Source organism: Fringilla coelebs (assembly GCF_963513975.1).
Source record: "Fringilla coelebs genome assembly, chromosome: 2".
Lineage (NCBI taxonomy): Eukaryota > Metazoa > Chordata > Aves > Passeriformes > Fringillidae > Fringilla > Fringilla coelebs.
The window spans coordinates 80,235,666-80,248,133 of record NC_140029.1 but is presented as its reverse complement, the minus strand read 5'-3'; the positions used below and the strand labels follow the sequence as shown (position 1 = coordinate 80,248,133).

The 12,468-nt window shown below is 36.8% G+C and overlaps 1 protein-coding gene across 1 annotated transcript in view; it reads right to left on the bottom strand.

Moving 5' to 3' along the window:
- SLC36A4 (solute carrier family 36 member 4) overlaps positions 1–12,468 on the bottom strand; it is an 85,216-nt gene that overhangs the window by 34,214 nt on the left and 38,534 nt on the right. Inside the window, exon 10 of the mRNA XM_084201353.1 lies at positions 8,379–8,548. Within this exon, the coding sequence (XP_084057479.1) occupies positions 8,379–8,548 (170 nt within the window). The remainder of the gene's footprint in view (positions 1–8,378; positions 8,549–12,468) is intronic.

The window sequence follows — 12,468 nt, the reverse complement described above, 5'->3', positions numbered from 1 at the left end:
GAAATCTGAAAAGTCACAGAAGATGCAACCAACAAGATCGTGGTGAGGTACCAGTGAGGGGAATAAGAACAAAAATATGGCATCTGATCTTATTCCAGCAAAGACAAAGCCACTTGTGGGGGGAAATGTTGATGGAATAATTGTATATACATAATTCTTTTGGAGATCTGACTTTAAACGAAGGAGTATTCAGTAAGGAGGTTCACACCAGTTTAGTAGGACGGCAAAATGATTCAAGGTATCTTTTACTGAAGGAAGAACTATAGCTGAGATAACCTTACCACAACACCACGTGTTCAATAAGAACATCATTCAACCTCAAAGAACAAGACATAGAAATTTTGACATCAAAACAACATTATTGTGACAACAGAAGACTTTTATTAGTGAGCATTACTGCAAGTCAAAACACAGTATGTTCCATTGCTTGCTGAAGGAAAAAATACACAGAACAGTTAAACAGAGAACGGGGGGGTGTGCTGATCAGTGAAGCCAATCTGCTCTTTTCTGACTGAATGTTAGAGCTAGCATGATGAAGAATATGGAATTATGTGCTGTGGTGGGATAAAGAAAACCAAAGACAAAAGAGAAGATATTCTACATTTGTAAGTAGTAAGATGCTAATTTGATTCACATATCATAAAAACATATTATAAAATATTACTCTTTCTCTCCCCATCCCCTAAACTCTAGAAAACAGCTTTTCTGTTTGTGCCTGACATTGCAAGCCAGCTCTAGGAAAACTTCCAGGTTTAAAGAAAAACCAAGACAGAATAATTTTTGTAGGATACAACAGGAAAGAACAAACTACTGAATCTTTGAACATGATGTTGAAAGCAAAAGGATTAAAAAGTGACTGGGATGTCATTTGTGCTACAGGTTCCTTAGACTTTCTGCATCAGCAAATTAATGTTGCTCATAATCCCAACATCTACACTGAGGGACCTATCAAATGAAAATGTATAGATTAATATTCAACACCACTCAACTCAGATTAACCAACTAAGCAAAGCACGACATGCTACTACTTTTGCTATGTCCACGAACTCAACATACTTTTCAATTCTGTGTTGGAAGGAAAGCGTATGCCAATGTCCTGGGAAAAAATGGGGAGATTTTTAAAATGCCAAGCACTGTTATCTATTTCCTCTTAACTGTGCACTAAGAAACTGATGTTTTTCCATCTGCTGAATCCTTTACTTTCCCCTTAGGAAACTCTGGATCTTAAAGGAAATTTCAAGTCTATGAAGCACTGAATAGATGTAAAATGCATAAGGGGTACATACAAAAATAGCTGCTCCACTCACTAAGCATGACAGAAAATCACTGGCTCGTGTATGACATTTAAGAAGAAACCTGATAAATGACCTTCTCTTCTAAGTCAGTTCATGCATAGAAATATAATGGACTAAAATAATGGAGAAACACAAATTCATGAATTATTGAAATATTACAAATGAAGTTCACTTTCTATGAGCTAGAGAAAATATATATTTTTGCTATTTGGACAAAGAACTTTTACATCACCACTTCAGTATATTTGTAAGCACAGATGGAAAACAGAGAGTGGAACTAAAAAATAAAAGCAGGCTTGATTAGTTTTAAAACTATTATTAGAAAGGGAAAATGGAATTTAACTGCAGGCAACTGAGCCTGATATTCAGCATCACTTCTCACTCCTCCTGAGAAGAATTCATCATATCAAATGCTGCATATATTTTATATTTCTCACCTATATTCCTTCAAACATGCCAAAGAAGGGCTGTGGTCCAGTTCAACTTGTCCAGAAGCAAATTTGTAAACCAGATGAGACAAAGTGTGCCATTCCAAGCACCTGCTCCTCTCTCTTGCTTCCGAGGAGTCTAGCCTTGCTAACCTCTGCAGCTGTAGAGGTGCAGACAACAGAGTTCTACATGCAGACAAGTGTTAACACATGGAGCACTTAGCAATTTATGCCAAGCGTGACCTCAAATCTCCAGAGCAGCCACTCACAGGTCGGTTTACACTGTAAATAGTATTAGCAATCTTCTACTTGCACTTCACCATAAGTGAATACAATTTACAAAGGAGTCTTCAAAAAGGAATCATAAACTGTTTTTTAAAAAATTACTAATTAAAAATTAATGCAAATAATTTAGGAATTAAAATAATTACTGCTCCAGAATATGATCAACTGCTTCAAAATACATGAATGAACTGCTAAACTATCTGTTCTTCATTTCCAAATTATGGAACAAATGTTGCAGAACAAAAATCAAGCAAACTTCATGACAAACCCTAAATTACTTTTTAATTTTCTTATTACAAATCTTTCAAAATTTTGAAGTCCATTTTTCACCTCAATCACAAACTCACATGAGTAAGGTTGGAAAGGACCACAGTAGGTCATCTGGTCCAACCTCCCTGCTCAAGGAGGGCCACCCCAGAGCACATGGCACAGGATTATGTCCAGACAGTTCTTGAATATATCAATCGCCCATTATTCAAGCTCATACTTTTCTTTCTATCCCATAATTTTTTTTTAAAGAAATGTACTCCAAAATCTGAAGTACAAAATCAAAATTCATTCCGAAACCTAACTAACACCCGAACAGAAGAAATACTACATACACCAAAGTAATTAAAAAAACCCCCAAACAGATAAAGCAGGACTTGTTTTAGCTTTTCAGGAATTTACTTTACAACCTGAACTTTCTATATACAGCTTTTAAAATATAAAATTTTGCAATGATGAATACTAGCATTAGACCATTCTACTAGTCCCTACGGCTTTATTTGGAAAATGTATTCACACATTAATGTCTCTAGAACAATGAGCAGTAAGAAACACTTCTGTGGCTGATTCAAATAAACCATAATATGTAAGCATTAATCATAAACCACAGATATCTGGTATCCATATATTAAAGGTGGGTAAAAAAAAATAATTTAATGTTTGCACTGTTAAAAAGAACATAAGTTCCTATATGTCAATAAATTGATGCCTACACCAATGGCAACTCATAAGACAATTGCTAACAGCACATAAATAGAAAGGACTCATAATCAGGATATATTAACCCTGAATATATATTAACCCTGAAATTAAGAGCTTCATTCTTCTTGCAAAGTTACTCAAAAGGGTTGAAAAAAAATCTGATTTCACATATCTATTTCTTATGCCCAAGCATATGGCAAAAAAACCACCCAATGATCATCTCTCAACTTAAAACCACAGTACAGGATCTTCTACTTGGAAGCAAGAATTATGCTCACAGCTCCCCATATCCAAAAAAGCCTCAGATAAAACCCCAATACACAGTGGGGAAAATTAACTGAATTAATAAAATATTTTATTTTATTCCTTTGGCAATTCATAAACAATTATTTTGTGTTAAAGCCCACTTTGATGGACCTGTTAGCAGTCCACACAAATATTTTATAACCCATCTGTAATCTTCCTAAATCACTAATTTAACTGTTCCCCTTTTCTGTCATAAATATTACTCTCTGAAATTACCAACTCTTATTAAAAAAATCTGTGTCTAATAACTGATACATAAGCCTCTTCTATATAAATGATTATTAGTTTATCCTAAGCATATGCATTATTAGACCTTAAAACTCCTTCATGTTACCTCTCCTGCAGCTACTCTAAGCAAGTATTTTTTTTGGCACAACGTCAATAAACAGTGTAAGACATCTAGTAAACATAATTTTATCTTGTGTCTAATTGTTCAGCATGAAGAACTGTTCTTTTCTAAAACCAGGTACAGTTCAAATAGGGAAATATTTAGAAAACATAACTGATAAGCTCAACTGAGTAATACATTTATTCTCCTCTTGGTAAAATTACACACTAAGCTCAGACTTAATGGCAAGCAGCTCAGTAACAGCTCTGTTCATGCTCAGCTGGATCAGCCCTTCAATTAAATTTCTTTCATTTCAAGGTAATAATCAAAACAGCTGACAATTCAAGTGATATCTCCACATCCACATGCAAATGCAGTATTTCCTAATTTACCTTTTAACAGGAAAACCATGGCTGAAGGAACACAGCCCTAAATTAAGCTATTAAAAGAATAATATTCTAAACTTCTTGTGTAGATGAAAGATACTATTAATGCTCAACTCCAGTTTTCTCCATTATACTTGCTGATATTCTTCAGCAGCTTTTACCAATTCACCAAAAAAAAATTCTTTCCTTACTATCTTTAATAAATCAAATACAACTTATTCTTTAAAAATGAAAGTAATGCTAGAATTGTTCCCTTCTGTTTTATTCCTTTACTTCATGTACTTGCTGCCACCTTTTCAGATGAAATATTTTCTCAATACTACTTTTTTTTTCCCCATACTTCTTCCAACACATCCAGCAAGATTTAATTTCAGCGTCCTTCAGTCAGAAGATATGAGGAGGCCTTTCCTAGACAGTGAGATATTTACATTTTCATTCTAGAGGAAACTTATATTCTTGCCTCATCCTAAATTTTTTACCACAATTCCTACTGTGAGGCATCAGAAGTGAATATGTCTGATGCCATTTAGCATCAACACTGACTAAAGCTTAGCAGATCATCTCTCAATCTCCAAGTTCTCAGCATATTTTGAAGCTTTTAATACAGGAGGAATTAATTGCTTAAGCTGAACAAAACCTCTCCAAATTTTCCCCTCCCAGAATCACCATGATCTCAGTACAAGTGAGCAAGAACACTCATGATGAAACAGCAGTTTATTTCAAGCAATGGGCATAACAGAACTGATTTGCAGAAAAAGGTTTTTTTTATTGCTCTCTGAGACAAGCGGACCTCTGGAAAGATAAAACTTACAGCTTTCTACATAAAAATATTAAATGGTCTTTTAAAAATTCATCCAGGATGGTCCAGTTCCTTCAGAAGCAAAGAAAGCTTCACACTTTAACAGTTAATCCCAATGTGCTGGACATACAATCCCATCATGTAACAGGCTTGGCTAAGAGCTGAACCTTGGGCATGATGCCCAACCTTCACCCAGGTAGATGCCGCAAACACAGATCCTAACTATATTTGTGACATGGGTTTTAAATATGCAAAATCAGGGTAAATACTTTCAACATTATAAAAATTTCACCCTGGCAAATATTTCAAAGCACTGAGGTTATCTGACATTCAAATACCTCAAATACCAAGGCGGCACCCACACAAAATTGCACCTGCGTATTTCCAAATCCCGTGGGGACTCTTGTCCTATTCCTTCTATTTTCCTGTGCTCCTAATTTCTAACTTAGCCCACCACAGTGATGCTTAGTCCAACTTTCAATCCTATTTCTGCCTAGCTAGCTAGATATCCAGCTCCCACCTGCTTTCAGCATCCACCAGATCCAGGCTCCAGCTCTAGGCTGGACTTTTAGCACAAGCTTAGCTCACCCCTCCACTCAGTGCACCAGGCGCTCACCTAGTTTGTAAAACAATGGGTTATGTTAGGATTTAGGACGTATGGTGGGATCTTCCAACTTGCTACACCATCTATAGTGAAATCCAAGCAAAGAGATGTTTGTCTCTTGCAAACAAAACAGAAAAAAGCTGAAGAAGAAGAACAGGGAAATCCAAAAATGCAGAAGATTCTTGTGATCATTCTCCTGCAATGCTAAGTGTTCAAAAGTGAGCAAGTAAGTAATGAAAAACCCTAAGTAACACAGATGGCTCTTCGGTGTGTGTTACCTCCCCAGTCAGTTGCCAAATCCTTACTTAAAACAAACCTTATCACACCAGAAAAAAATGACATAATAGACTCCTGGTCGGCTTCTTCCAAAAAATGTTTCTCATATACTCCAACAATAACACAATGACGTAATGTTTGAGTAATGCAAAAGTCCCAAGAATTAGTAATAAGTGATTTTTCATGTCTTCTCTCTAAAAAAGCTAATGTGCTACTAGGACCACAGCTAAAGTTCCTCTTCTCAAAGAACTATTTTCAAGCAAGCAGATTCCCTTTAATCAGTGTACGACCTCTGAATGGTCCAGACATTACAACATACTCCGTCACTGATATCAAAACCATTTAATTTCTAAAATTCAATTTAAAAGGTTTTGGATTTTTACTTTCTATTAAAGAAACACTTTCTGAATCATTTTAGGAACTGTGTTCTGCAGTTAGACAAAGTGCAGCTGAGTGAAAAGTGATGCTGTTTGAATTAATTTTGTTTAAAACCAGTGCTTCAATGAAAAATGAAGATGAATGTAAGCATGGGAGCTTACACAATTGTTGGTGAAAAAGTATTACAGGTACTGCATGCATACAAGTTGTAGAAACCACTTGGGAAAAACCTGAAATGTCATTAGGTTAACACAACACATCACACAACAGTTTCGCAAATATCAAACCTTTAAGAGCAAACTTTTAATGTTACTTTTTTGTGCCTTGCAGCAAACAATATCCTCAAATATCCCAGTAATACCTGTAACACTTCAGCAGCTCCACTTCAGAGATTCATGTCACAGATAAGCTGCAATGCCAAACACTAGGTACAATTTTAGTATACGTATTTTTTTCAAAGACATAAAGGCAAAGCATTCTAATGCTACATCTTTCTATATATAGCTATATCTTTTGTATATATGTATCTTTACATATATATAGCTAATTTCCTTTCTTTTTCTACTTTCTCCTTTTGGACATTGTTTCTCAGTTTTCTCTTTTCCAACTACCCAGAAACTACAAAGGTTAATATAAAATTAAGGAAAAAACCTATTATGAAGTAATTTCTATTATGAGGTCATTTGTAATTTTCCCAAGTCAATCTGGAAATCTGCCTTTAAGCCTGTTCACCACTGGCTCTTCTCATCAGACACATATATGGAACTATCTTTCACCTATAAATCCTTGAAGCCTTTGGCTGTAAGCCACAGTTTAGATATACAACATTTTTAGCTTTTCAAATCTATTGTCATATCATTACCAGGGCAGGTGGTAAGGGGCACATAAAGGGAAACAAGATTGAGTAGAAGTCAAGGCCCTCATGACAGCAAGGCGTGGTTAGGACTTGAGATCTTACTGGTGAATCTAAGAAGTGTTTTGACCCTTGAAGCTTTTTGATCTAGATGTCTCCCAAGTATCACAAGAGCTACTCATCTAGCCTCAATCCTAAAATCTTAACACCTTCATCACCTGAAATAGATGAAATAAGCTATATGATGCTTCAGGAGATATGTACTTCCTCATTCAAGAAAAATTTGGGTTTTCTTTTTATTTTGTTCGTTTCACAAAGCAGATGTATTTTCAGAGCTGCAAGTTATTAGATTGATGGTGTTTCTCTTTGCTTACAGTAGTAATTAAATTGCACTGACATTAAGCTGTTTTTCTCTAAAAGCTTGACCTTAAGAAAGTCTCATGGACGTTAAAAGTTTTCTTTTACAACAATCCTTAGGTGTCATCCAGTACATTAGCTACTGCATTCATCAAGGGAATGGAGACAATAAACTTAATATCTTCTCTTTCATCAATACTTTCCCCTAAAACACAAGGTTTAGCTTTTTTTTTCTTATTTATCAGTTTTGATTGTTTTAATTTAAGATGTTAACAGCTCATTTCAATACAAATGATCAAGTCAAGAAGCCATCTTTGTACTAGAAACAATTTTTTAAATAATGTCTCTGAGAAAAGGTTGCTATGTTATTGAGCACTTTGGCTGGGAGCTGCAAAGGCAAAGCTGAACTTCCCCCACAGTTCATTATCTTCAGGAGTATTGATTCCTGGATGAGACCACACTCACCATTCAATGTCAGCTCTGCTGACTCCTACTAGCACATCTCAAGCAGCTGTGAGAAAGCAGGGACACAGCAGGAGGGAAGATTAGGGGACAAGCAAGAAAAACAACAGGAATAACAGGCAGTGAAGGTAGAGATGCAAAACTACTTTGGAGCATTATCCTAAAATAAGTAGCACTTCAGAAACTCTGTGACCAGGCATCCATGTTTGCCAATGCTACTTTATGGATACAGACCCAGCACACCTTTAGGCATAATCCTCAGATCAACAAAACAGAAACAATTTCCCCACAACAAGCATGTACTGAAGATCAAATAGATAAATGCTGGCAAATCTCAGCAATGTGAATCTCACTTAAAAAGTTTTATTTGAGAAAGGTTTATTTTCCAGTTGGCAGCTTTAGGGTATTACCAGCAAAATATATTGTTGTCAAATAATTGGTCACACCACAACTACTAAAACAAATGTGGTTAAAATACAAATACAACATTAGTTTCATTTGTTCATAAAAGTCAAAATGTAGTGAAGTACTGAAACAAAGTTTCAGATTTGCTAGCCTCCGGAAAAATAAACAACAAAACATATATTTAAATAAGCGGGTCCCAACAAAATGTAACAGCAACTTTTTTAATGAATGTTCTGCACATACTTACAGGTTGAGCAGACTAACAGTGCTCTTGCCACAAGCTCACTGAGTAACTTCCACTTCTGCCTCACTCTGGAGGTGACAACTGGAATGAGAATCTCTGCAGGGACGTAGAACTGAATCGAGTATGTCACAAAAATCCCAAAGGAGTACAGAATCTTTACAGACTGATACAACCTGTTGAAAACATTTACAGTTATGTAAGTTGCAAATTCTTCATAAAAAATTTGCTTGATAATGGCCCTAAGGAGATACACACACACACACACACACACACACATATATATATATATGAAATTTTTTTTTCTCCAGAAAACATGAATATATTTTAACTGCCTAAGAAATTGCAGAACATAAGCCAACTAGAGTACATCTTCCAATAAAGGGCAGACATCCTTACCACTGTTACTTGTGGCTGAGTAAACAAATTACAAAGAGCTATCCATGCCTCCAACAGGTTTAAATTTAGATATATTTTTAATTTGTGCTGCATTAATTACAAGCATTTGTCATTAACTGAAGCAAACTGACAGAAATTGAGTCTCTTTGTATGATTTTCTTTCTATAGACACTATAAAATCTTGGGTGAGGGTTTGGTTCATTGCTTCAGTTCTTAAAAAGATGTTCAACTGAAGCAAAGCCAACATCTTTATTGATGACATGGATGAGGGGATTGAATCTTTCATTAGTAAATTTGCAGACAACACTAAGCTGGGAGCGTGTGTCGATCTGTTGGAAGGTAGGAGGGCTCTGCAGAAAGACCTGGAATGGCTGGATGGATGGGCAGAGCCCAATAGGATGAAGTTTAATAAATCCAAGAGCTGAGTCCTGCATTTTGGCCACAATAACCCCCTGCAACATTACAGGCTGGGGACGGTGTGGCTGGACAGTGCCCAGGCAGAAAGGGACCTGGGGGTGCTGACAGCCGGCTGAACATGAGCCAGCAGTGCCCTGGTGGCCAAGAGGGCCAAGGGGCATCCCAGCCTGTGTCAGGAACAGTGTGGCCAGCAGGAGCTGGGGGTGTTTAGCCTGGAGAAAAGGAGACTCAGGGTGACCTTATCACTCTCTACAACTCCCTGAAAGGAGGCTGCAGCCAGGTGGGGTTGGTCCTTTCTCCAGGCAGCAACTGACAGAACCAGTGGACACAGCCTCAAACTACATCAAGGGAAGTATAGGCTGGATATTAGGAAAAAAGTTTTTTATTGAAAGATTGATAAAGCATTGGAATTGTTTGCCTGGGGAGGTGGTGGAGTCACCATCTCTGGATGTGTTTAATAAAAAACTGGATGTGGCACTCGGTGCCATGGTTTAGTTGAGGTGTTAGGGCATAGGTTGGACTCAATGGTCTTGAAGGTCTCTTCCAACCTAGTGATTCTGTGATTCTGTGAATGCCTAAGTAAGAAAATAAAAAATACCAGCAAGAGTAGGAAAAGAAGAAATAGGACCTTAATCTCTGTATCTCTCAAAGCCTGGCAGGGGTCACTTAAAGCATTCTCTCTTTGAGTATCACAGTCTGTATCTGCATTAGTAAATAAAATCCAGCCAGGACTACTTTTGGCCCCTTATCCTGTGGCCAAATGGCACCGCATGGCAAAACTTTTATCTGTACACCTCAGCTCTTTTCCATCATACTTTCTATGATTTTAGGAAGAAAAGAAAAATAAGTTTCAACTAAAAAAATATATTTTGACCAATAGGTCTTAAATTATCTGTATCAAAAGTGTGGCCATCACTGTACACACCTCAGGAAATCTCCAAAGGCACATTGAAATGGACAGAAAAGCTATTACATCAATTTACATGCTGACATAATGGTCTAGCTAGTTTAGAAGCTGCTGCTTTTGTGACATACATCTTTTTGACTGCTGAGCAGCTTTTAGAAATTTAGAGGGAACAAGAGTTCTGCAAGACTGTCCTTATTCCAGAAGTTTAGATAGATTTTAGATGGTTAAATTTAAGCTGACCAGATACCCAGAATTCACCTCTACTCCTCAGGCTTCAGACTACCCCAAGCATTTACAAAAGTAATTTCTAAAATATATTCAATAACAGGATTAGTAAGCATCGCCATTACACAATTTTTCTAAAGCTCTATGAGGATTAAAACTTTCCAAATTAAAAAAATGATTTTTATATTACTGAGGTGATTTTACTAGCAATTTAATATTATACTCCAATCAGAAAAAGATGACTCCTTAGGCTACCTTTTGATAAAAATCTAAATCATTTATATGTGCTAAACCTCTTTTCAATTCTTCATTTTCTATTTCATTATACACATTTTAAGGGTAGAAACATTGGCAAGCAGTGCAACAAAACTTGTAGAACAACACAGCAAGACCAAAGAGAGCAATAATTATCACTTGAACTAGTCCCATGCGTAATCTTGTCAAACTTCAACACACCAGCGTCTGTATGGTCATTAACCTTTGGGATGCACAGTAAGGGAACTGTTGCACAAAGACTCATTAATACCTTAACAAAGAACAGGTCGTGGAAAGAACCTTCATATTCAGTCTCCAGAAAACAAGAACCCAAACGAGAACAAAGAAGAAATTTTTGACAATGAGGATAGTGAAGCTGCCAATGTCCCATCCCTGGAAGTGCTCACAGCCAGGCTGGAGGGAGTTTGAAGCAACCTGGTCTTATGAAAGATATCTCTGCTCATGGCACAGGGATCAGAACAGATGATCTTCAAAGTTCCTCTGAAACCATTTTATGAATCTATGAGACCCAAACCAAGGACACTAACGAGTACTACAGCAGATTTTCTATAACTGACATCTGCAAATACTGAAAACTACTCTTTAAAAAGTCAATTTTACACATATTCTAAGTAATATACTATGCTGAGTGACAATTTGTACTCCCAAATACCATCTAAAATAGAACAGCACCAAGTCATTTATCGTAAAGCACCAATCTAGCAGGATTTTTTTAATACAAGTAGTCCTCCATTTAAATTAAACTTAAGAACTTAACTAGTCTAGGGCCTGTGTATGCCTTCCAGTCAATTCATCTGTGAGAACATCAAATAAAACTCAGAAAGCGGCAAAATTTTAATTTAATTTTCTTTATCAGGAAAAGCTTATTTTTAAGACAGGGGTTGTCCAGCTGGAATTAACCACATAAGCCAAGTCCCACTGCTTAGATACATTCCACGTCTTTTGCCTGTCTGTCTTCTTATTAAAAAATTCCTCTGCTCCTTGCAATTTCTCTGGTTCAAACTGGCAACTTATTGGCTTTATATGTGAGGATCAAATAGCAAAATACTGTCCTACGGTTCACTGGAAATTTGTTTTGCTGGCCCAGTTAATTGCAACCATTTGTCCCTCAGTGCCCTATCAGGTAGACCCACAGTCCTGCACAGCAACAGCATCGTACATCACAATCCCTAAACGCACCCACCGAGCTGCTTCTCCTAATTTTGTTTGGTGCTCTGGGGCATTCTCTAGGGTAAGACAAAAACAGATGACTTTGTTAACTGCGGATATGTGCCCTGAGTAGCTTTGAGGTTATTACACTTACAATGCCAATTTCCAACCCTACAGAGCACCAGTTTCCATCTCTTTTATTATCTGTTTCCTTGCATTAGGCCTGCAAAGCCATCAGCACAAATATCATCATCATCATCACATCTGCAATGTAGCCAAGAGCTATTTGAAAACTCCTATGCGAACAGCTCTGTTAGACAGCAGGGATGCAGAATAAAGTTCATTCTGTTGCCTGCATGAGCACAATAAAAAACAACAGTGAGTAGCAACCTCAGCTTATTCCACATTCCTCTCACTCCCTGTTTTGTAATAACACCTCTCTTAAGGCACAAATAAACCCAAAGCTACCATTCATAACAAGCTTTTCACTAATCTTATAAACAAGGACTGCCATGTTATACTAGAAATGAAAGTATTTTTCCTTTCAGCTGCATCACACAGAATAGATACATTAAACATTTGCAGATTTCCGGTTTTTTGGTTTTTTTTTTTTCATGTCAGAGAATCACAGAATGGTTTGGGTTGAAAGGAACCTCAAAGATCATCCAGTTCCAACTCTCCTGCCATACGTAGTACTTTTCCCTAGATCAGGTTACTCAGAAC